Source organism: Physeter macrocephalus, chromosome 6, assembly GCF_002837175.3.
Source record: "Physeter macrocephalus isolate SW-GA chromosome 6, ASM283717v5, whole genome shotgun sequence".
In the NCBI taxonomy this organism is placed as follows: Eukaryota; Metazoa; Chordata; class Mammalia; order Artiodactyla; family Physeteridae; genus Physeter; species Physeter macrocephalus.
The window spans coordinates 32,091,833-32,115,864 of NC_041219.1; the positions used below are offsets into that span (position 1 = coordinate 32,091,833).

Genomic DNA, 24,032 nt, shown 5'->3' on the forward strand with positions numbered 1-24,032 from the left:
TTTGTTTTTATTTCCATTCCTCTAGGAGGTGGGTCAAAAAGGATCTTGCTGTGATTTATGTCATAGAGTATTCTGCCTATGTTTTCCTCTAAGAGTTTTATAGTGTCTGGCCTTACATTTAGGTCTTTAATTCATTTTGAGTTTACTTTTGTGTAAGGTGTTAGGGAGTGTTCCAATTTCATTCTTTTACATGTAGCTGTCCAGTTTTCCCAGCACCACTTATTGAAGAGGCTATCATTTCTGCATTGTATATTCTTGCCTCCTTTACCAAAGATAAGGTGACATATGTGCGTGGATTTATCTCTGGGCTTTCTATCCTGTTCCATTGATCTATATTTCTGTTTTCATGCCAGTACCATACTGTCTTGATTACTGTAGCTTTGTAGTATAGGGAGAGCATATATTTTGAGAAAAGGCAGTTAACCGTCCACATTAACAAACTAGATATACAACACGTCAGGTTTAAATTCCAAGTATGAAAGCACCGTTTTCCACTTTTGCTTGGCATGATGCCTTTGGGAATAGATGGTTGACGGTCCAGAGTTCCTGGCTTGAAACAGGGCACAGATATCATCAACATCCCAAGTTATCACTGAAGCTGGTGTGTTAGCTTGTCGACTCAACAAGCTGTCACATCGGAAGCTCCTGATGGAAGAGCTTACTGAGTTTATTCTTAACCTTCTTTTTTGGGTTATATATTATCTGTCTGTGCTTAAGTATTAAAAGCTGCCCTTTAGACCTTCATGGAAAAAATTTTTGAAGTCATGGACACGCTGAGCTTTTCTGAGCAGTGGTGAGGTGATGAAAATCTAAATTAAAAATTAGCCACTAACTCATGGACATTTGAAAAAAATCTAATGTAACTCAGTAATAAAACTTGTTTAGTTGGGGAATAATCACTTTGTAAAATGCCGTTCTTTTCAACACAGTTGTACCATTTTTTTGAAGGCTGATTCTGTAAATTCCATAACATGAGAGCAGTGGGTAGAATTTCTAGGAACACCAGGCTTTCTTTACCAGAGAAAATACAGAAGAATAAATTACTCCCTTCCTTCTCAGAGGCTGGCTCAGTGTTTGCCTCACGGATTTTGGGGCTATCCATGCTTTCTAGTTAACAATTTTGTGTACTTTGTATTTCAAACAAGTTTTAAGTTCATTTAAGTCAAAAACAATCCTTTCTTTCTCACTTAATGTTTTCTCTTACCATGTTACAATAATAACATGTTATTACTGTAAGATATCCTTTGCTACATACTTTTTTGTATGCTGAATTTGCAGAGAACTCTTCCATCTCTCCTCTGCCTTCCCTGGCTTTGTGATCATCTCACAGATCCCTTTTCCATCATGAAAGATGCTCCTTGGCAGCATTCATATTTATACGATTAAAATAATAAGGAGGAAAATTCCAATTCCATTCTCAATATACATTCTAAGCATGGAAATAATACTGGAACAAAAGGATGGTCTTTATAGAATGCTACAACCATCTGAGCACTTACCTTTCTAATGTCTTTGGCATTAACTGGCCCTACAATGAATCAGGGACCTTTGAATTAGGGACTGATAGATGATATATCTGAATTGACAGTCATATCATCTATCTATCTATATATAGATTGTGATTTACAGTTTAGAATATACTTAAACATAAATTATCTGAAACACACAAGCCTGTGAGGCAGTTTTTTTCCATGTCTTAAAGACAAGGAAACCGAAGTTCAGAGAAATCGCATGACTTGGTACAGGTCACACAGCCTGAAAGAAACCAAATCAAAACTCCAACTGAAGATGCTGCTAAGGAAACAGCATCCACTAACTGGAGAAACCCTCACAGGCAAGAACTTCTCTGTATATGCAGTAAACCCCACAGTTACCTACAAAGCTTTTCACAAACATGGGAGGAGGGCAGAGTTCTACCAAATGTGCAGGAAGGGTTTCCAAAAGACGATCAACAAATAAACACTGTAGAAACTCAGAAATGGATTAAAGATCTAAATGTAAGGCCAGATACTATAAAACTCCTAGAGGAAAACATAGGCAGAACACTCTTTGACATAAATTGCAGCAATATCTTTTTAGATCCATCTCCTAGAGGAATGGAAATAAAAATAAACAAATGAGACCTAATTAAACTTAAAAGCTTTTGCACGGCAAAGAAAACCATAAACAAAACGAAAAGACAACCTACAGAATGGGAGAAAATATTTACAAATGATGCAACCGACAAGGGATCAGTTTCCAAAATATACAAACAGCTCAATATCAAAAAAACAAACAATCCAATCAAAAAACGAGCAGGGGCTTCTCTGGTGGCGCAGTGGTTGAGAGTCCGCCTGCCGATGTAGGGGACACGGGTTCGTGCCCCGGTCCGGGAAGATCCCACATGCCGCGGAGCGGCTGGGCCCGTGAGCCATGGCCGCTGAGCCTGCGCGTCCGGAGCCTGTGCTCTGCAACGGGAGAGGCCACAACAGTGAGAGGCCTGCGTGTCCCAAAAAAAAAAAAAAAAAAAACGAGCAGAAGACCTAGATGGACATTTCTCCAAAGAAGACATACAGATGGCCAATGGGCACATGAAAAAATGTTCAACACTGCTAATTATTAGAGAAATGCAAATCAAAACTACAATGAGGTATGACTTCACTCCGGTCAGAATGGCCATCATCAAAAAGTCTACAAATAATCTTTTTTGATCTATCTCCTAGAGTAATGAAAATAAAAACAAAAATAAACAAATGAGGCCTAATTAAACTTAAAAGCTTTTGCACAGCAAAGGAAACCATAAACAAAACGAAAAGACAACCCTCAGAATGGGAAAAAATATTTGCAAATGGAGCAACCGACAAGGGATTATCTCCAAAATATACAAACAGCTCATGAAGCTTAATATCAAAAAAACAAATATCCCAATCAAAAAATGGACAAAAAATTTAAACAGACATTTCTCCAAAGAAGACACACAGATAGCCAAAAAGCACATGAAAAGATGCTTCAACATCACTAATTATTAGAGAAATGCAAATCAAAACTACAATGAGGTATCACCTCACATCGGTCAGAATGGCCATCATCAAAAAATCTACACACCCTAAATGCTGGAGAGGGTGTGGAGAAAAGGGAACCCTCCTACACTGTTGGTGGGAATGTAAATTGGTAGAGCCACTATGGAGAACAGTAGGGAGGTTCCTTAAAAAACTAAAAACAGAACTACCATATGACCCAGCAATCCCACTCCTAGGCATATATCTGGAGAAAACCATAATGCAAAAAGATACATGCACCTCTATGTTCACAGCAGCACTATTCACAATAGCCAAGACATGGAAGCAACTTAAATGTCCACTGACAGATGAATGGATAAAGAAGATGTGGTTATATATATACAATGGAATATTACTCAGCCATAAAAAAGAACGAAATAATGCCATTTGCAGCAACATGGATGGACCTAGAGATTATCCGACTACTACTATTATCCTACCAAGTGAAATAAGCCAGACAGAGAAAGACAAATATCATATGATACCACTTATATGTGGAATCTAAAAAAAAGAGATATCAATGAACTTATTTTCCAAACAGAAACAGACTCATAGTATACCTGAAACTAACATGATATTGTAAATCGACTATACTTCAATAAAATAAAAATTTTTTAATTAAGTATTTTTTTAAAAAAAGGGTTTTATGGTGAGAACCAAGAGCTGATTCAGTAAGTTTCCACTAAACTACTAGCAATTTTATCCTCATTCAGCTCACTGTTCCTATGTATGTATAATCTGTTAGAGCATATGGGAAATTAGTATGTATTGAACTGTTACTAAGATATTCTATATCATTTTAAAATAGAAGTAGCCCACCGGGCATCAGGGGCCATAGAACAGGACATGGTCAGGCAGACGGCTTGAGTCCTGGCTCTGCCATGTAGCAGCTGCAGGCAAAGCACTCACCCAGCTGGGTTCCTTGAGTATAGAAGGGGCTGCTGTGAGGTTTAAATAAGATACTGCATGTGGAATTTCAGACATGGATGGGGCCATGGCAGGGCTTCTATGTGGCTCAGTTTCCATTTCTCTTTCTCTAACAGTATCAAAAGAACGACCATTTGTAGAACTAATATAATATGTAAAGTGCTTTCCAATAAAGAAGTAATTGATCTAGTCATACTTCTTAAGTAATACTGTTTGGATCAAGATATATTAGACTTTCAACTGAATCAACTTTCTAGTGATTTAGAAGCAATTTAGACAAAGCCTTTCTAGTGCCTGACATATTGCCCTAGGCAAGTTCTGCTTTGGTTTCTTTCTGGCTGTGCTACCCCGACCAAGTCACATAATTTCTGTTTCCCAGTCTTTGAAATGTGGATAATGTCTGTTTCTAAGGTTTGTACGCATCAGGTAAGGTAATTGCCTCAGGCAATATTGATATTTCTAATTAGATGAGAGCATTCAAAACACAAGAACTTCTATAGTGTGGGTTTTCTCTTACTGTTTAGGAGTCTTTTTTATTTTGTGAAAATAGAAGTATTATTTCATTTTTCCATAAGTATTTGGTTATAAATAAATGGTTATAAGTTTCACTTTGGGAAACTCCTCTTCCTTTTTTCATAACTTTGGAGAATGTGGTCCCTAAACTTTATTAATTCCATTACTCTCATTTATTATTCATTTTAAGAATGTTTTGACTTCTCCTAAATATCACTCAAGAAAATTTCTAAATATTGCAATTAGGTCCTAAATACTGGAAATATTTTTCCTCCTTCTGTTATTATTTTTCATATTTTCACTTACTATCTCATCTCCACAGAACTTGGTCTTAAAAGCTGATCTGCCATGTGCTACACACACATAAATAGTTGTGTAGGATACCTTGTTTGTGCTAAAATGAGATGACAGATGTGACAGTACTTTGGAAATTTAAAAGCAAGCTCTATACGCATTAAGGTATTATTATACAAATGTGAATGCAACATTTATTTATTAGGGATATGGAAATAGGGGAGCCTTTCAGAACTTCTGAGCTGAGTCCAGTTTAGAATTACAGGCTAGAAAGCTATGTTTTCAGCATGATAGGCAATCCATTGTTTAGATGTGTTTACATCATTACATTTCATGGTTTCAAAAATCCTACTAGTACTGAACTTGATTTTGTTTCTCACATATTTATTTAAGACAATTTGATGCCACAATATTGCTTACATCAGAATAAAAGCAAACATTAGCCGTACTATTTAAAATCCTCTGGATTCCAAGACAAGTATTTTAAACAATGGTTCGAGTTGAAAACAAGTAATCAAACACTGTGTTACCTTTTAAAAAAATATTTGCTCACGAACAAATTTAATAGGTGGGATGGACATTAAATTTATCTCAATCTAACTTTTAGCATTGGCTTTTCAAGTTAAAGCACTTCCACATGTCTGCTGGGCAAAAGCTATGCTCCTACGAATTACTGCAGCCACCAAGAACTTAAGGTTCCTGGCCTACGGCTAGAATTCCAAATCACTCTTCTGGGGGCTCAGGTAAACTTGAAGCAGTAGAGGGGTTTCTCAGAACAAGGATTTGTCCAGGTGATTTTCTTTTACCTGCGTTTTCCTTTCTTTTAGTAAGTAAGTAAGAAAGCCTGAAGGTGGACTTCTGCCTTTTAGTGGGAAACAGACTGGTTAGGCATGCATTAACCAACCTCAAGTAAGCCCCTTGGGAGAAACCCCTTGGGAAGGAACCTCAGGGACTGAGCTCCTGGTTGGAAGGAGGTGTAACTAGCTGCTTGCTTACAGGAATTTTAATTGCTAAAATTGCTAATTCAAGTCCTTAGGAAGAAGACTTGAATTCAGCTTTACTGGCTAAGGGCATAACTTTGGGGAAGATGGGGTCTAGAGACAGTTTGATGGGCTCTAAAAAAAAAAAAAGCAAGTGGATTTCAAAAATTATTACGGCAAATGACCAGCAACAGAAGAATAAGAAAAAAACATCAATTGGGTGGCTGAGTGGTGAAAAAGCCACATAAATAAAACTGTTCAACAACAAAATTACCGAGTATTTCATATTTTGACAGGTTAAAGCTTTGAAATGGTGCTATTTTTTAAAAGGTACCCATTCATTTCTCCACGATTTTTGGCATTTCTAGACTGGGAAAGAGTCTCAAGACAAATAAAAAACTGCAATTAACACAGCCTAAAGAGCTGCAATCCCAGAATCCCTTTTTCTTATCGATTGGATTCCTGTAGTGCCATCGCCTATTTATTCTGCAGCAAAAGTGCTGCATTGAGCAGTGGGATATTAGAAAGCTTCTAATAAGCTCCTGGCTGCTGATGGAGGCCTAGGTCTCCATCAGTCATCCGATCATTGTGAGCAGTACACGGGAGGGAAATAAGCACATTCAGACAGACCTACCATAGCTCCCAACTCATCCACTGCTTACCTCATTTCTCTTTGTGCATTTTGGCCTTTCTCACCTGGCCAGATAAAAGTTCATTCAATTTTCTCAAGGGCAAGACAATTGCAGAAAGGGATGCATTCTGATTGGAATGACAAGAAAAAGATCTAGGCTCTTCAGAAGGTAATACTGCCCCTAGGTTGTGAATCTCACAAAGACCATAAGGGAGCAATTGCTAGATTACCTCTGAGTGCGCATACTCAGGCAAAAGAGTAATTAATTTCCTCTCTGAAAAAAACTGCACTATGGGGAGAACTCGCATAAATTACATGAGCAGTTCAGACAGGTGATTCTGTTGCTGAATTTGGCACAGTCAATAACAGCTAATGCTTGTTAATGGATGATCCGCCCTTATCCAGGGAAGAAAAGGGTCCAGGAAAGACCCAGTTTGCATTAATACATCAAGACTACATGGTTCAAGGTTAAAACAAACCATGTCTCTGAAATGCTGTCATTAGAGAAATTTAACCACATATGTGATCCACAGATACTAACAAAGAGCAGGAAATGTATGAACATCTTGGGGAAAAAAGCTTTTAGATTCTTTATTTAAAAAAACATCAGTGAGAACAGTAATAAGGATTAAAAGACAATACTTAACAAGAGAGAGAGGGAAAATTATTCTCTTCTTGTCTCTCCCACATTTTCCACCTCCCTTCAGTAAAAGATTCTCCATAATCCCAACATTGCTATTCTCTGCACAAAGAACTCTGAGAACAATTCGATATTGAGCAAGTTGAAAGGAGACACGATATCTCAGACCCCTTCTCTCCAGGGCATATGCAGGCAGGATAGCCATGGCTTCCAGAACATTCTCTTCACATTTTTCTTTCGTGAGCGGCAGCACTGAATGTTTACCAAAGGCTTAAAAAAAACAGAATCTCACCAAACAGCTGAGAAAAATATTTAACAACCAAGGCGACGCAACTGCAGTCAAATTTTCACCTCGAGATTCTCATCTCAGGTGTGGGAGGCAGAGAAGCCTCTCAACGCTCAGTCTGAACCTAGAATGAGGATGACAAGGGTTGATTCTGCCAACAGCTGTCAACAAATTCATAGCTGTGAGCCTCGGGGTGACACTGCAGAGCTAGCTGCCCATCTGAATGTGCTTTAGGAAGAGCGCCACTATTTGGTTATGGCTGACTTGAGTTCCTGAGCAGCAATCTGCGGACAGGTGAGACACGGACATCCATACCCAAAACGCTGGAAAGGTCTGAACAGGACAGACCTCTCTCTTCAGTTATTTGTGTCAGGCAGCAGCATCATTTTCAACCACTCGAGGTGACAGCATGAGATGGATGCAGCTAGTCCCCACTGTACAATTCTATGCAAATGTGTAAACTTGGGAGAAAATGAACCACATTTCTCCGAGTTAATACTCCCCCACCCCCAACTTTTGCCCTGTCATCCGACCAATTTACATTCTATAATCTAGACTTTTATGATTTATGTTTTCATTATGATTTGATTCTTACACAGTATTACTCCCTTTAGGGCAAAGACTTTCTGGGTGCAAAGAGATCAGACATTATTTCTTCAGTACAGAAATGGATAACAAGGATCTGTGTATACATTCCATTCCCAGAAAGGTCCATTTCATTCTAGTTCAACTGAGCAGAGAACGAAAGTCATGGCATAAAATGGTAAAATTCCAGTTACGTTGTGCACAATAGGCATCCATCGTAAGCAACTGTTCAAAACTGGAATGCGTTACTTGATACGGGTGAAAGACAAAAACATCACAGAGGCTTTGAACACCTTACCTGGGCCATCTGCCTCTCCAGTTTTGATCGGGGAATATCATCAAAGTAGTTTTCATTTCTTCTCCTCCTTGCATCGCCCTGCATGATAATGTGAGGAACGTCTAGGGAGCCACCAGTGGTGTAAGTGCTTTGGCTAAGTGATGGAGACAACTGAGGAGGAGTGTGATTACCACTGGGTTCCTGAATGGAAATACATCATGAAATAAATACCATGTTCTTGCGGCTGACCTCTGGTTTCAAAATTGTGAAATACTGACAAGATACACTGCGGGGGTGGGGAGTCGTTTTTGAGTCAACTGCCAAGGAATCGATGACATTCTACCATTTTATTAATGGCACAATCAATACCTCCCCACTAAGCATTTCAGGTTGAAGGTTTACAATATCAACAATCAGGCTCTGTTTTCTTAAGCCAGCACCATGGATGATCCCAGGAGAGAGGCACACATATGTTGGGCACCCCTGACACTATCACTTGTGTTTACAAGGGAAGGAACTGTGTCTCTACGTGGACAGAGGGGCCTCACCATGGTAGATGCCGTGACAGGAAAGCTAAAGTGGGACCTCATGGGTGTTGATCCTCCATCAAAGAGTAGCCTGGCAATCCCTGCCAGGAAGAGGACCCAGTATGGAAGTGGCATGTCACACGCACAGATTGCAGAGCAATGCATATAATGACAGAGGATGGGCTTCAATGGCAAAGAGAACTGGGGGAAACTGGTCAAGAAGTAAGATAAAGGAGGGAAGACAGCTGGGCTCTGATGTTTGCAAGTAAGTGGAGGATTGGATCGTGCCGATTCTCCAGGCTACTTCTCCCCAGGATGTTCTGGACCTCCTTTGATGGATTAAGGTCCTACACTTTTTCTTGGGAACTTCTGTCTTTGATTTGTCTGTTGTTTCCCTAAATCTCTTCCAGAGAGCCAGAGGGAGAGGTTCAGCAGAGGAAGGAAAGACAGTAGGGTAAGTAGCAGGGAATTACTCCTCGAAAGGGTCATTTTAGGATGGTTACACTGATGGTGCCTGTATCTTTCTCCTCTTTTGTGTAGCAAAACGAAGGCAAAACAATAATCCCTTTCTAGCCTCATTTTCCCCCAATTGATTTGAGGCTCTTCTTACTGAGGGAGAAATAGGTCCTCTTCTATCTTCACTACTCCCTAAGCCCTCACTAGCCTCCAAATATCCCAGTGTATTCCAACTGCCCCAATCGTCAGGTTTCCTCATGGCCCTCCTGGAGCCAATTCTCTTGCATTTCCTGAAGTCTTTGTGTCTTTTCTTCTCCTTTAAAAGTGAATCAGCCTTAAAATCTTAACAGCTCCTCTCCTGCTCGTCTGTGATACTGACAGTAGTTACTGTTTGCTGAAGTCCACTGATAAGAGGCATTCGACTGCATTTCATCGCTGGCAGTGACACCCAAGTGCTACTTTTGTGTTCGTTTATTATCACTACCCTTTCTGACACTTGCAGAAAAGGAATCAGAAGCAAGCAAGTGCAGGACTCAAGAAAGAGAACAGAGTTGGAACTCTCCAACTGGTCATGGTGACCATGCCTTTACGGTAAGTTTTTGAAAAGTTTCTACAGGCCTCGTGAACACCAGGGACCACTGGCTACTTCTTCCGCTGCCATTCTGCCTGGCCATCTTCTCTCTCTCTGCCTTCTTCCCCTCTGCTCTTCCTTGCCTTCCTTCCTCTTCCACTTTATTTCTCTCTTCCTTCTAGTTTTTCTACCCCATAATTCTAAAATACAGCTGAACTAGTTTACTAAAAATAAAGTTCTAGATTCTCTATTCTTAATTTTTGAAGTGGGTAAAGCTGAAAAAATTTCACTTCTTAAAAAACAGAAGACCCTAAGGTTAATTCTAAATTGATCTTTTACTTAACTCTGGTCCTCATGGATTTTCTACCTGTGGGTTTGAGGAGTTTGACAGAAAACTCATTTCTTCTCTTGGTGTAGAGGGGTGTGTGGGATGCAGGGTAGCGGAGAGGTTCTTTAAAGGTGGTGGTTTCTCAGATGTTAATTTAAATCTCAAAAATATATATTTAACCAACCGAGAAAAACAAATCTTGTCGTAGAAAACACTATCAAAGACGAGATAGTTTTTTATACAGGTGAGGTAGGCGACATGGAAAACAGCCTGTACTTGCTGATCCACTGCTTCAATCATTTTTATTTTATTGCACAAAATAATTTTCGAGGATAAGAGTGGAGGACAAAACAAGCATGCTGGGTACTTACCCTGAGGGTGATGGACCGAGGGGGCTTCTGTGGTGGATCGTCGTGCAGCCTGTCTCCTAGAGATGCCAAGATACGTTTCCTGTGGCCAATCAAATTGATTTTTAAAACCTGAAAAGACATATATTTGGGTTAAATATTTCACTTGAGAAAAATAATTTTTATGTGACCTAAAAGATAAAGGAGCGGAAAGAGGTTTGTGTAAAGTTACCTCTGCACCGGGAGAGATGTGGTGTGAAATCAGTGTGTCCCCTCCGATCCAGAGAGAGAGGAACAGAGCGGCAAGGCAATGTGGGTAGGAAGAGAAAGCAGGCACAGTGCTGTCACTCAGGCTGCCCTAGGGTCTAACTCTCTACTGAGCAGCCACAGGACCCTTCCAAAGTAGAAGTCAAGCCTCGTCCCTCTAATAGCTTCCTACGGCTCAGAATAAAATCTGAGTCCTGAGCTGGCCTCAAGTTCCAACAAGGCTGCCTGCCCTCTGTCTTTCTCTGTGTCCCCTCCTCTCTCCCCTCCAGGCTTCTCTGTTCTTTGAACATTCCACACTCATTCTGGCCTTGGGGCCTCCACCCTTGTTTCTCCATCTGCCTGGAATGTTCCCCAGCAATTTTCAAATGACACCTTCTCATCCCTTTGGACCTTGCTTAAGTGTTGTCTGTCTTCTCCCAAAGGCCCTTCCCATCTCCTCTTTAAAAGAACTGAGCCCTCACCCCGTCAGACTCTATCTACCCTGTGATCCTCTTCGTATCATTCTCTGAAATAACTTTATTTGCAGGTTTAGTGTTTGTGTAGCCCTCTCCCCCAGGTAAGCTTCCAGACAGCAGGTATATCTTTATTCCCAAACACCTAAACCAATGTTTGAAATAGTGGGGGCTCAATGAATATGAAAGAATGAATGTTCATACAGATGAAAGTAGCAAAGTAGGATTAGAATCAAGTACTGCCTGACCAGAGACTCCCCAGGACGGGATTTTTGAGTCTGACAGGGCTGCAAAGGGCATAGTGTAGAAGAGCTGACAAAGGAAACCAAGCCTTGCAGAGAGCCTCTGTCCTCAGCCCTTCCCAGAGCTTTACAAATGTTACTCTTTCCTTCATCCCAACATTCCTAACTGGAAGGTGTTCCTCTTGCTTTACAGAAGAGGAGACTGAGGTTCAGACTGGTTAAGTAGCCCACCTAACGGCCAGTATGTGGTGGCTCTGGGATTTGAATATGGTTTGCCTGACTCCAAAACTTGTTTTACGCCAAGGCAAACACCAAAGTTTGCGCATATCTCCAAATATTACTGACTTTTTAAAAACAACAAATTATAAATCCATTCATGAGAAATAGATTCACCTCTTTTCTGCACAAGTGTAGAACCAGGATAGAACGACCCTTGTTGGGTAACTAGTTCCCAAAGTAAATGACCCATTGTGAAAATGATTTTTTTAAAAAACTTCTCTTTTCAAGTTTTAAGGGGTTGAAGTGGGCATTTCTTTGGCACTCATCCTGTGCTACCTGGAACTATTATTGGCCTATTTGTCAGTTAGTCTATTGGCCTTTCTGCCTAATCTGATTTCAGTTTTAAACTAGCATGATTCTCTATTCCTTTTATTTATTTTTTAATTAAAAATTTTTAAATTAATTAATTATTTTTTTAAAAAATTCATTAACTTGAGATGTCTGGTTTTCTTTAATTAATAGTAATCTTATTTATTTATTTATTTATTTATTTTTATATTTATTTTTGGCTGTGTTGGGTCTTCGTTTCTGTGCGAGGGCTTTCTCTAGTTGTGGCAAGCGGGGGCCACTCTTCATCGCGGTGCGCGGGCCTCTTCTCTATCGCGGCCTCTCGTTGCGGAGCACAGGCTCCAGACGCGCAGGCTCAGCGGCCATGGCTCACGGGCCAGCCGCTCCGCGGCATGTGGGATCCTCCCAGACCAGGGCTCGAACCCGTGTCCCCTGCATTGGCAGGCAGATTCTCAACCACTGCGCCACCAGGGAAGCCCCCCAATTTTTTTTTATTTTTAATTTCTACTTTAATTTTTATTTTATAGCTGATTTACAATGTTGTGTTAGTTTCAGGTGTAAAGCAAAGTGATTCAGTTATACATATATCCATTCTTTTTCAGATTCTTTTCCCATATAGGTTATTACAGAATATTGAGTAGAGTTCCCTGTGCTATACAGTAGGTCCCTGATGGTTATCTATTTTATATATAGTAATGTGTATAAGCTAATCCCAAACTCCTAATTTATCCCTAACCCCACCATGTTTCCCCTCTGATAACCATAAATTTGCTCTATTCCTTTTATACTCACTCTCCGACCCATGTCTGTCGAGGATGGGGATGGTAAATGTTAATCAGCGTGTGTCTACCTGCACCACATCCCTCTGATTTTATAAACCTTCATCTTCCCAGGCTGATAAATCCTCTCATCTTTGCAGGTTGTTTTCATAAAGCAGTCCTTTTAGTCCACTCTCTCTGTACCTTCTCCTCCTGTATTCCAACTGCTTCAGGTCTGCTGAACACATTACTCACAACATTGCAGGTATAAGTGAACCACTGCCTTACATTAGAGTGGGCTACTATTTCCTGCTTTTAATGCCCCTTTAAAAATGCCCTTTCTAAGCACTCCTGATTTTTGGCTGGCTTTTTAGCTGCAGTAGGAATAACTAGGCACAAAAATATACACTGACTGTAAAACCTCTTAATTTTGTTATAGCTGATAGCTGAAAGCCCTTTAATCTTGGAAGGATGGTCTGAATGATTTCTCCCTACATTCCTTATCTTACAGTTGTCCACGCAGAAGCCCATCTGCCATCCTCTGCCCACTCATGTAACCCTGTGTTATCTTTCTATAGTCATATTAGCCAGCTTGGCATTTCACTACCCAGAGGAGCTTAGCAGTTTTTGCAAATCTGGAATTTCACCATATACTCCTTTTTTCAGGTGATTTACAAATATGCTAAGTAAGTGTGGACCCCGGGCTGATTACTTGCAGGCAATACTGTTCATACAATCCAGAGAAATACCCTTATATTCTCTCATTGTTTCTTTTTTTTTAAGCATCAAGATCAAAGAATTCCTCCATTTCAGAAAAATACAACATTAACCTTTTCAAGTGTATTTGCAAGTCTAAAAACCACTACATTTTCTTATTCCCTTTTATTCTTATTCTCAATTACTTTGCCAAAGCTTCTATTAGATATAAATTCCTCCCAAAAAATCCCCACTACCTTTCTCTCAGTAGGGAATTGAATCTGATGCTGATGGTGCTGCCTTGGGCCCCTAAAACCTGCTAAGAAATGTTTGGGTTTTTTTAAAGATATACATTTTTAAGATTTATTATTTATTTATTATTTATTTTTGGCCGCGTCAGGTCTTAGTAGTTGCGGCACGTGGGATCTCCGTTGAGGCATGCAGAATCTTCCGTTGCAGCGCGCAGGCTTCTCTCTAGTTGTGGTGTGTGGGTTTTCTCTTCTCTAGTTGTGGCGCGTGGGCTCCAGGGCACGTGGGCTCTGTAGTTGTGGTGCATGGGTTCCAAAGCACGTGGGCCCTGTGGTTTGCGGCATGCAGGCTCTCTAGCTGAGGTGCGCAAGCTCAGTAGCTGTGGCGCGTGGGCTTAGTTGCCCCGTGGCATGTGGGAACCTAGTTCCCCAACCAGGGATTGAACCCGTGTCCCCTGCATTTTAAGGCGGATTCTTTACCACTGGACCAAGAGGGAAGTCCCAAGAAATGTTTTTATAGCAATAAAGACACTCAAAATTATTTTGACAAAAAACTGACACTAAATAACAAATAACTGTGATAGAATTGAGTTGGTGTAACTTCCATTGCTGCTTTTGGTTTACTCTCTGACAACTCAATTTTGGGCAAGTTACCTGACTCCTCTGATCCCAGTTTTCTTGCCTATAACATGAGGAAGTTAATGCCAATCTCCAATGTTGTTGGAAAGATGAAGAGTGAAACTGTGAGAATAATCAGCACAGTGCCAGCACATGGAAGACACAATCTCACGGTGTGCTCATTCCAGCTAATGGTCTCTAAAGATGCAAGGAAATCTGACCTGGAAAAGCAGGGACTTGGTCATTTTCATAAAGTTAATGATGTCAAACAAATAGGCTGGTGCCTTGCATCATGAGATGTGGTTAACCTTGGAAAAACCCTCATTGAAGCGACATGTACTGGTAGTAATGGGTCTGGGGTCTAGCTATTAGTTTAATATCAGACCTAATCTAAAAGAATGCATACTATTCTCCCATCCCACCATTCAATCTCCAATAGGAGGTAAGCTGAGGCCCTCCTCCACACTAAGCTCCATTGCTGCCTCCTCCACACAACTAGCCTGAAGAGGGAAACAGACAGATGGTGGACAGAATGAACAAATTAACACAGAGTGATGGTTCATGTCAAGAACGCCTGGGTAACTCTCCATCTATATTAGAAATGATCCCTTTTTTAAAAAAATTTATATTTTGGCTGTGTTGGGTTTTCACTGCTGTGCGCGGGCTTTCTCTAGTTGTAGTGAGCGGGGGCTACTCTTCGTTGCAGTGTGAGGGCTTCTCATTGTGGTGGCTTCTCTTGTTGCGGAGCATGGGCTCTAGGCGCACGGGCTTCAGTAGTTGTGGCACGCAGGCTCAGTAGTTGTGGCTCGCGGGCTCTAGAGTACAGGTTCAGTAGTTGTGGCACACGGGCTTAGTTGCTCGGGGCATGTGGGATCTTCCCAGACCAGGGCTCGAACCCGTGTCCCCTGCATTGGCAGGCAGATTATTACCCACTGCACCACCAGGAAAGTCCAGAAATGATTCCATATTACAGAAGATACTGATGATTACGTTTATTGAACATCTGCTATGTTCCAGTTGTGCCAGAAACTGTTCCAAGTGTACTATATATGTGTGTAAATATCTCATTTGATTCTTTTTTTTTTTTTTTTTTTGTGGTATGCGGGCCTACCCCTGTTGTGGCCTGTCCCGTTGCGGAGCACAGGCTCCGGACGCGCAGGCTCATTGGCCATGGCTCACGGGCCCAGCTGCTCCGCGGCATGTGGGATCCTCCCAGACCGGGGCGCGAACCCGGTTCCCCTGCATCGGCAGGCGGACGCGCAACCACTGCGCCACCAGGGAAGCCCTTCGTTTGATTCTTATAATAACAGTATCATTCCCATTTTAGAGATACCAAACCTGAGACTTAGAAATACTGAGTAATTTGTTGAAGGTCTCACTGCTGACAGGTATCCTGTCTGGGATCTGCACCTGATTCTTAACGTGCTCTTTACCACTCACCACACTCTTCTTCTTGCTATCAAACTCTATACTGTTAGTTACAATTTATGATGCTTCTTAAGATGGTGATTTTTATTTTGAGTTATCATGTTCAAAACATTTATACTGGGTCTCGATCATCTGAAAACACTAAAATAACACAGTTTCAGTTTTGGACAAGGCTCAAGGCAGGGTTAAAGCTTCAAGCCAAAAGAGCTCAGGTGGGTGTACCTTACAGAATTCCTCGTGATATGCATATATACACAAAGGACAAGAAGTCCTCATGAACCTAAGATTCAATTCAAGTTGACTAATATTAGAGAGGTAGGGAGGGTGACATTTGGCTTCAAAACTCCAAAGTTGACAGTAAGAAATCCAATTGGCAAAACAACAGAGAGACTATTCCAAAGAAAGATAGTCATTATGGAAAAGTTAAGTCCAAAGGCAGCTGGGTTTGCCTTGAGCGAGAACAGCTTAACATCTGATCATCGTTGTAAGCAGATAGGGAAACAGTGAGATCCTGCCACCCCAGGCACTGTAATTCATGACCAGTGAGTCTGTAAACCTTCAGTTTTCAAAAAGCCGGAGCAATGGTTACTGTGGTAGAAAAGAATTCTGTATGGTTTTCATCACTGCTTGGGTGAAAAGTTAACTGCATGTGAAAGGAAGGAACCCCATCGGAGTAAAAGGTAAAGTAATGGTAACCTACTGAAGATTTAGCTATTCCAAGATATAGGGCCAATTCTGCTCAATTCAAAAAACAATATCGAACAAACACATGAAAGGATGTTCAACATCACTAATCATTAGAGAAATGCAAATCAAAACCACAATGAGACATCACCTCACACCGGTCAGAATGGTCATCATCAAAAAATCTACAGGGCTTCCCTGGTGGCGCAGTGGTTGAGAGTCTGCCTGCCGATGCAGGGGACGCGGGTTCGTGCCCCGGTCTGGGAGGATCCCACATGCCGTGGAGCGGCTGGGCCCGTGAATTTTGCGTTAAGTCAGGCACTGGGCAATTTGAGTGTTTGGTGACAAGCATCTGTAATGTTTAAGAGAATTTATTATATTTAAGAATCTGACAGATTAGCCCTGTGATTCCAGTTTTAAATGTGTAATTGATTATTAACTTCTGACTTTAAGTAGAAAGGTTGAAGATAATTTAACTGTTTTTAAGTGGAACTGCAGTGTTTAAGATAATTGGATTTACTATATTTCTGAGGTTAGCATATTTGAGTCAAAATATGGTTGAAAAGTTTGGAAAGGTTTTGCAAAGTGTCTGAAGTAAAAGAAAGTAAAAGTGTTAAACTTGTAAATGTATTTTAAAATATCAATGGAGAAATTTAACGAAGTAAATGCAAAGGATTATTTAAGTAGAATTTATTCTTTATGACATTCATAAATTGCACAAGATTTCTGAATTAATCTAAATATTTTAAAAACAAATCTAAAATATATAGCTTTAATAAATTAAACATTAACTAAAAACCCAAGTTATAGTAAATAGGCCCTTCTGCATAAAAAAGTGCTCCCTTAGCCACTAAAAAATTCACATTGACAAACTCATAATCAAAAGTAAGTGTTCTAACATAAACCTGGTCATGTCAGGCCTATACCTAAAGTCCCCCTTTGGAGATTATCTCGGTTCTTTGTGATCACCTACAGGGGTGAGATAGGGAGGGTGGGAAGGAGACGCAGAGGGAGGAGATATGGGGATATATGTATATGTATAGCTGATTCACTTTGTTATAAAGCAGAAACTAACACACCATTGTAAAGCAATTATACTCCAATAAAGATGTTAAAACAAACAAAAAAACCAATATCAAGTTTCTGCTACAAATTATTCAGTGGATTCAAAGAGGAAACACAGAGAAACTGGGCATAAAAAACTACAGAGCCAAACCATTAACTAAGAATAAATTATTATACATATGAGGATAAGAAAGTGGTTCCAACTGCTGAGTTCCAATAGGTAAAAAATTGAAGTTACTGCATGTTTTCTTAATGGTTTTTATTACAACTGTCATGAGAAATGTGGGTTAAAGGGAAGGAATTGAAACAACAGAGGCCTGCTGCATATTGGTATTCATTCATCAGAGTAGTAGCTGCCTCTGGGAATCTTCTCCAGTATCAATTAAAGAAGACAACTTCAGAAACCCCTTTGCACACCCTGGCAATAGGAGAATAACTGTGCTGAGTGACAATGCTATAATATTATGTCACTGTCATTTATGTTTCTGGGTTTAGCTGTGGGAATTCTGCTAGACAATATCATGACATTACCCTCACACTGAATAGGTCACATCAGAATATATGCCACAGCAAACTGGAAGTCAGGAAGAAGTCAGGAAGTCTACCCAGACTTCTTTTTTTTTCCCTCTTTAAATTTAATGTGATATAAATTAAACATGTTTTTCTCTTTTTAAAAATTTATGTTTTGATTATAATAACAATACTGCGTTCCCATTATAGAGACAGGAAATACAGAAAAACAAATAAGAGGATGAGTTATCTTGGGCTCTTAGTGTTTAGGTACATTTCCTTTCATTTTGTCCCCAAGATTATGTGTTGTGGTTGTCATACTGTAAGTACAATTTTCACTGTAATTTTTTTTCACTCAGTATTAAACCTAAAGAACTTTCCTACTTATACTACCCTCAACAGGCATTTAAAGTAACTCCATGTTACCATATTATTGCTTTTGAGAAGTATGTCATAATTCATTAACCACCCCCCTCACTGTTGGAAATTTAGCTTGTGCTTCTTTTCTCAATATCAAACATTCCACGTGCTTTAAAAATGCTATCATCCTACAGCTTCCATTTTCGTTGCCATGTTTGCATAGACACAATATGAAAAACACCAGAGAACGCTGCAGGAATGCACGTGAGTCATGAAGAGTCATGTAGCGACAGTCTGTCTCCATGTTCCACATGAAATCTCAATCCGTTTATTGCCGGCTGGACCCAGTCCTCCAGGGAGAAATCACAAACCCACATAATGTTCCTCAGTGTCACATTTTGCATTTGTTATATTTTGGAGTTCAGATTTAGCTGACAGATGTGAAATAACACAGGTAGCTGGAATTCTCCAGAGATTACACGTGTGGCAGTGCTGAGCACACAGGCGATTCTGGTTATCACCGTGGGACTGCATCCTTCTTATTTCTGGGTTTTTATTTAGGGAGGTATTTTAATTTTATTTTTATTTAAATGGTATTTTGGATGAAACAGCTCCATGCTGCATGTGGAACCCCCCTTCCATTTAAAAAGGGTAGATTATTTCTCCCTTCCCTTTTCTAGATATTTGCCAAGTGAGGACAGCAGCTCCCATGCAAGTTTAGAGAGCTCATCTACCTTCAGAGGGACCTCTTCTAACAAAACTCCAAGTGCTCTGAATGCCCAGAATGCAAGCTCAGATGGAAGGAAGTTTATCAGGTTTGTTCTCCTCTGCAGAACTCAGAGGAATCGCAATTAAATGTGAAAGCTTTCCCCCTTTCCTGGTAATAATTTCTAAACACCTTCCACTGAGAGCATCAAGGCAAAAGTGCCTGTGTGTCATTCAATTTCAACTCCCACAATTCCAGAAATCCTCATTTGAACTTGCATTTGATTTTTGACTGTGACATTTTCTCTCTCATTTCTTGGGCTGTAATAATCCATGTCTGGAATGGTATGGTGGATAGAAGGACCTCTGGAGCAGACAGTCATGACATTTTGTTCTTGCCCTGATTCTTCTTCTAGCTAAGTGATCTTTAACATCTTTGAGGTGTGATATTGAAGGGACAATAATAATCTTATTCAGCAAACATTTACTGGATGTCTTCCACATATAATGCAATTTGGGAGCACCAAAGAAGAAAAACATTCAGTCCTCTAGGGCTCTCAATCCAGTAGGTGAAAAAATATTTTTTAAAATGTGGGTGTGTGTATATATTCTTGCATATTATCTATGCATGTATACATCCATCCATCTACCTACCTACCTACCTACCTATCATCCACCCATCTATCTAAATATATATGACTACACAGCCTTCCAAGACTATAAGGGATTTCTGTGGACTGAATGAGAATGGCTAGGAAGCTGCTCTGGAAATTATAAAGCACTAAATTAGGGCATTATTTCTCTTTTAAGTACAACAGAAACTTAAAACTTTCTTACCCTATCCTTGAATAATCCTATCAGCAAAATTTTGAATATTATCTCTGTTACTTAAATGTGCAATTATGGATACCTCTGGGTAGATTTAGATCAAGAACCATGCCTTTCACCTCTCCAGCCCTCTCTCCTATTAATCTAAAATGTCTTTTAACTCCAACCAGACAAATCTCTTCCATGTCTTCAAGTGTGTCATGTGCATCTCTTTGGCCCAAATATATAACACCTCTGCATACTCTAGAATGTCCCTGTCTTCTTTATCATTAAAATGTTGCAAGGATGAAATTAAAATTCACCTAAAGCCTTCCTTGCTCACTTCTCTCTTTGAACTTCTCTAGTATTTGTGGGCTGCCCTGTGCTGTTGACAGTTGATATACAAGGGTGTGTACTGCTAGCTCTCTTGTTATATGTACGTGTCTTACCTGTTCAACCAGACTGTAAGCTCTGGGAAGTCAGGTACAGTGTCACTGTAACCTAGGGTCCCTCATGGCATCTAGCACGCAAGTATACCTTAAAGGGACATCCCTGAAATCTCAAATCTGATCCCTTTTGCAATGGACAACAGATGAAGTAGGGGAGATACCTCTGAAAGGCAAAGAAGAGGAGAAAGGAACAGCTATATCCTATTTCTTTTCCTTTCTACTCTCAATAGTTTTCTATTCCTTCTGAGTTTTAGCACCAAATTCCTTTACACAGCCTTGCCAAGGGTGATGTAAAACTCCCTTACCTCCCACCATCTGTAAGTCCTTCCCTATACCTCTAACACTTCAACTAAAAAATCAAAAACCTGTGACTAGATTTTCCAAATTTTCTTTCCTTCTGCAATTACTTTCTAGAGCAACTGCTACTAAATAATCATCAAATAACAGTTTGTATGACAGATGCCATCAAAACACAACTGTGTTGGAAATTGGAGACAATACAAATAAATGGAAAGATATCCCATGTTTGTGAACTGGAAGAATCAGTATTGTTAAAATGTCCAGGGCTTCCCTGGTGGCGCAGTGGTTCAGAGTCCGCCTGCTGATGCAGGGTACACGGGTTCGTGACCTGGTCTGGGAAGATACCACATGCCGCGGAGCGGCTGGGCCCGTGAGCCACGGCTGCTGAGGCTGCGCGTCCGGAGCCTGTGCTCCGCAACGGGGAGAGGCCACAACAGTGAGAGGCCTGCGTACTGCAAAAAAAAAAAAAAAAAAAAAGTCCATACTACCCAAAGCAATCTACAGATTTAATGCAATCCCTATCAAAATACCTATGACATTTTTCATGGAACTAGAACAAATAATCCTAAAATTTGTATGGACCACAAAAGACCCCGAATAGCCAAAGCAATCTTAAGAAAAAAGAACAAAGCTGGAAGTATCATACGCTCTGACTTCAGACTATACTACAAAGCTACAGTAATCAAAACAGTGTGGTACTGGCACAAAAAAAGACACATAGATCAATGGACCAAAACAGAGAGCCCAGAAATTAACCCATACACATACGGTTAATTAATCTACTACAAAGGAGGCAAAAATATACAATGAGGAAAAGACAGTCTCTTCAATAAGTGGTGCTGGGAAAACTAGACAGCTACATGTAAAAGAATGAAATTAGAACATTTTATACCATATACAGAAATAAACTCAAAATGGTTTTATTTTATAAAAAATCTAAATGTAAGACCTGAAACCATAAAACTTCTAGAAGAAAACACAGGCAATACAATTTTTGACATAGGTCTTTGTAGTATTTTTTTTGGATCTGTCTTCTTAGGCAGGGGAAGTAAAAGCAAAAATAAACAAATGGGACCTTATCAAACTTAAAAGCTTTCACACAGTGAAGGAAACCATCAACAAAACAAAAAGGCAACCTACTGAATGGGAGAAGACATTTTCAAATGATATGTCTGATAAGGGGTTAATATCCAAAGTATGTAAAGAACTCATAAAACTTAATATCAAATAAGCAAACAACCCGATTAAAAAAATGGGAAAAGGACCTGAATAGACATTTTCCCAAATAAGACATACAGTTGGCCTATAGGCACATGAAAAGATGCTCAACATCACTAATCATCTGGGAAACGCAAATCAAAACCATAATACAATACCATCTCACACATGTCAAAATGGCTGTAGTAAAAAAGACAAGAAATAACAAGTGTTGGTGAGGATGTGGAGAGACGGGAACCCTAGGATACTGTTGGTGGGAATGTATATTGGTACAACCACTATGGAAAACAGCAGGGAGGTACCTCAAAAAACTAAAAATAAAACTACCATATGATCCAGCAATTCCACTCCTGGGTATATATCTGAAGAAAATGAAAACAATCATTCAAACAAGATATATGCACCCCAATGTTTGTAGGAGCATTATTTACAACAGCCAAGCTATGAAAGTAACTTGTGTCCATCAACAGATAAATGGATAAAGAAGGTAAAATATGGTATATACATACAATGGAATATTACTCAGCCATAAAAAAGAATAAAATTTTGCCATTTGCAACATGGATGAATATGGAGGGTGTTATGCTTAGTGAAATAAGCTAGAGAATGACAAATGCTATATCTTTTCACTTATATGTGGAATCTGAAAAATAAAATAAACAAATGAATACAGCGAAACAGACTCACAGATACAGATAACTAAAAAGCTAGAGAATGACAAATGCTATATCTTTTCACTTATATGTGGAATCTGAAAAATAAAATAAACAAATGAATACAGCAAAACAGAAACAGACTCACAGATACAGAGAACTAATGGTTGCCAAAGGGGAGAGAAGTGAGGGGGGGTGGTGAGGCAAGACAGGTGAAGGGGAATAAGAGGTACAAACTACAAACTATAAAATAAATAAGTTACAAGGATGTAATGTACAGCACAGGGAATATAGCCAATAATTTATAATGATTTTATGTGGAGTATAATCCATAAACATATCTAATCACTATGTTTTACACCTGAAACTAATGTAATATTGTAAGCCAACTATACTTTAATAAAAAACAAAACAAAAACAAAACCCAAAACACAACTGTGTTAACCTATGGCAAGGAAAAGAGGTTCCAAGTTACACAGCTCCAGAGAGAGCACAGGGCAGTGAGAAAGAGGGAGAGTGTGAGACGGGGGTGGAGGTGGGCTGGGGGTTGGGGATATGTGTGTTTTCTGAATGTAGTCTGTCTCAGTAAACAGGAAATACTAATTATGAGGAAACAAGATAATCTCTGCATAGAAAGAGAGGCCTTAATGGTATAATTGCCTCTGAGCGTTTAAGGGTTCTGGAGGTAGAAAGCCTTCTTTTGTAATCAATGAGAATCTTAGGCTTATTTGCAAAGCTCTCTGAATTACCTCTTGATGAAAGTACTAATTTTCTGATTATATTTTCATATAAACATTGCTCCAGAAGATTTTTAAAAAATACAAACCAACCAACCAACTAACCAACGAATCAGTTCCTAACTAATTTCCCTGTAAGTTACTTGTAAGTATAGCTTGCTGCAAATCGGGATTTCATAGGAGAAATTTGGTTTGCATTGCTGAATTGCAATTGAGCAATTGTTGGGATTATTGAAGGAAAAATTTGTTATGAAAGAAAATGGGGGGCTTCCCTGGTGTCATAGTGGTTAAGAATCTGCCTGCCAATGCAGGGGACATGGATTTGAGCCCTGGTCCGGGAAGATCCCTAGAGCCCACGAGCCACAACTACTGAGCCTGTGTGCCACAACTACTGAAGCCTGCGCGCCTAGAACCTGTGCTCCGCAACAGGAGAAGCCACCACAATGAGAAGCCCGCGCACCACAATGAAGAGTAGCCCCCGCTCGCCACAACTAGAGAAAGCCCGCGCACAGCAACGAAGACCCAACACAGCCAAAAATAAATAAATTTATTTTTTTAAAAAAGAAAGAAAATGGGAACTATGTGCTATATCCCACATCTGAAGTTATTCTTATAGATGTGATGATGGGCTAATAGCATTTGAAAGCTGCAATCTCTTTGAGGTATTATTAATACATAAAAATGCTCTGCATCTGAAGAAGTAGAAAGGCCACAATTTTGCTTATATTTTGCTAACCATGCAGGATATTTACGGTTACTAAGGGTACTTTTCAACCTTGTTTTTTTCAGTTTTTGAGATCATAAAACTTACTGTCTATTATATTGTGTGCCCAATGTGCTCATTATTGTAAATGAAATTATGTTTAAC

At 39.8% G+C, this 24,032-nt stretch overlaps 1 protein-coding gene across 18 annotated transcripts in view; it reads right to left on the reverse strand.

Moving 5' to 3' along the window:
* ANKS1B (ankyrin repeat and sterile alpha motif domain containing 1B) overlaps positions 1-24,032 on the reverse strand; it is a 1,202,038-nt gene that overhangs the window by 88,508 nt on the left and 1,089,498 nt on the right. For 9 of the 18 annotated variants that reach the window (XM_024127227.1, XM_024127226.1, XM_024127225.1 and 6 more), the window contains 2 exons: positions 10,425-10,532; positions 8,193-8,372 (listed from right to left, as the gene is read on the reverse strand). The exons of 3 other annotated variants lie outside the window; for them this stretch is intronic. In XM_024127227.1, the coding sequence (XP_023982995.1) occupies positions 8,193-8,372; positions 10,425-10,532 (288 nt within the window). The remainder of the gene's footprint in view (positions 1-8,192; positions 8,373-10,424; positions 10,533-24,032) is intronic. 6 more of the 18 variants (XM_055085256.1, XM_055085255.1, XM_024127232.1 and 3 more) reach the window with 1 other exon arrangement.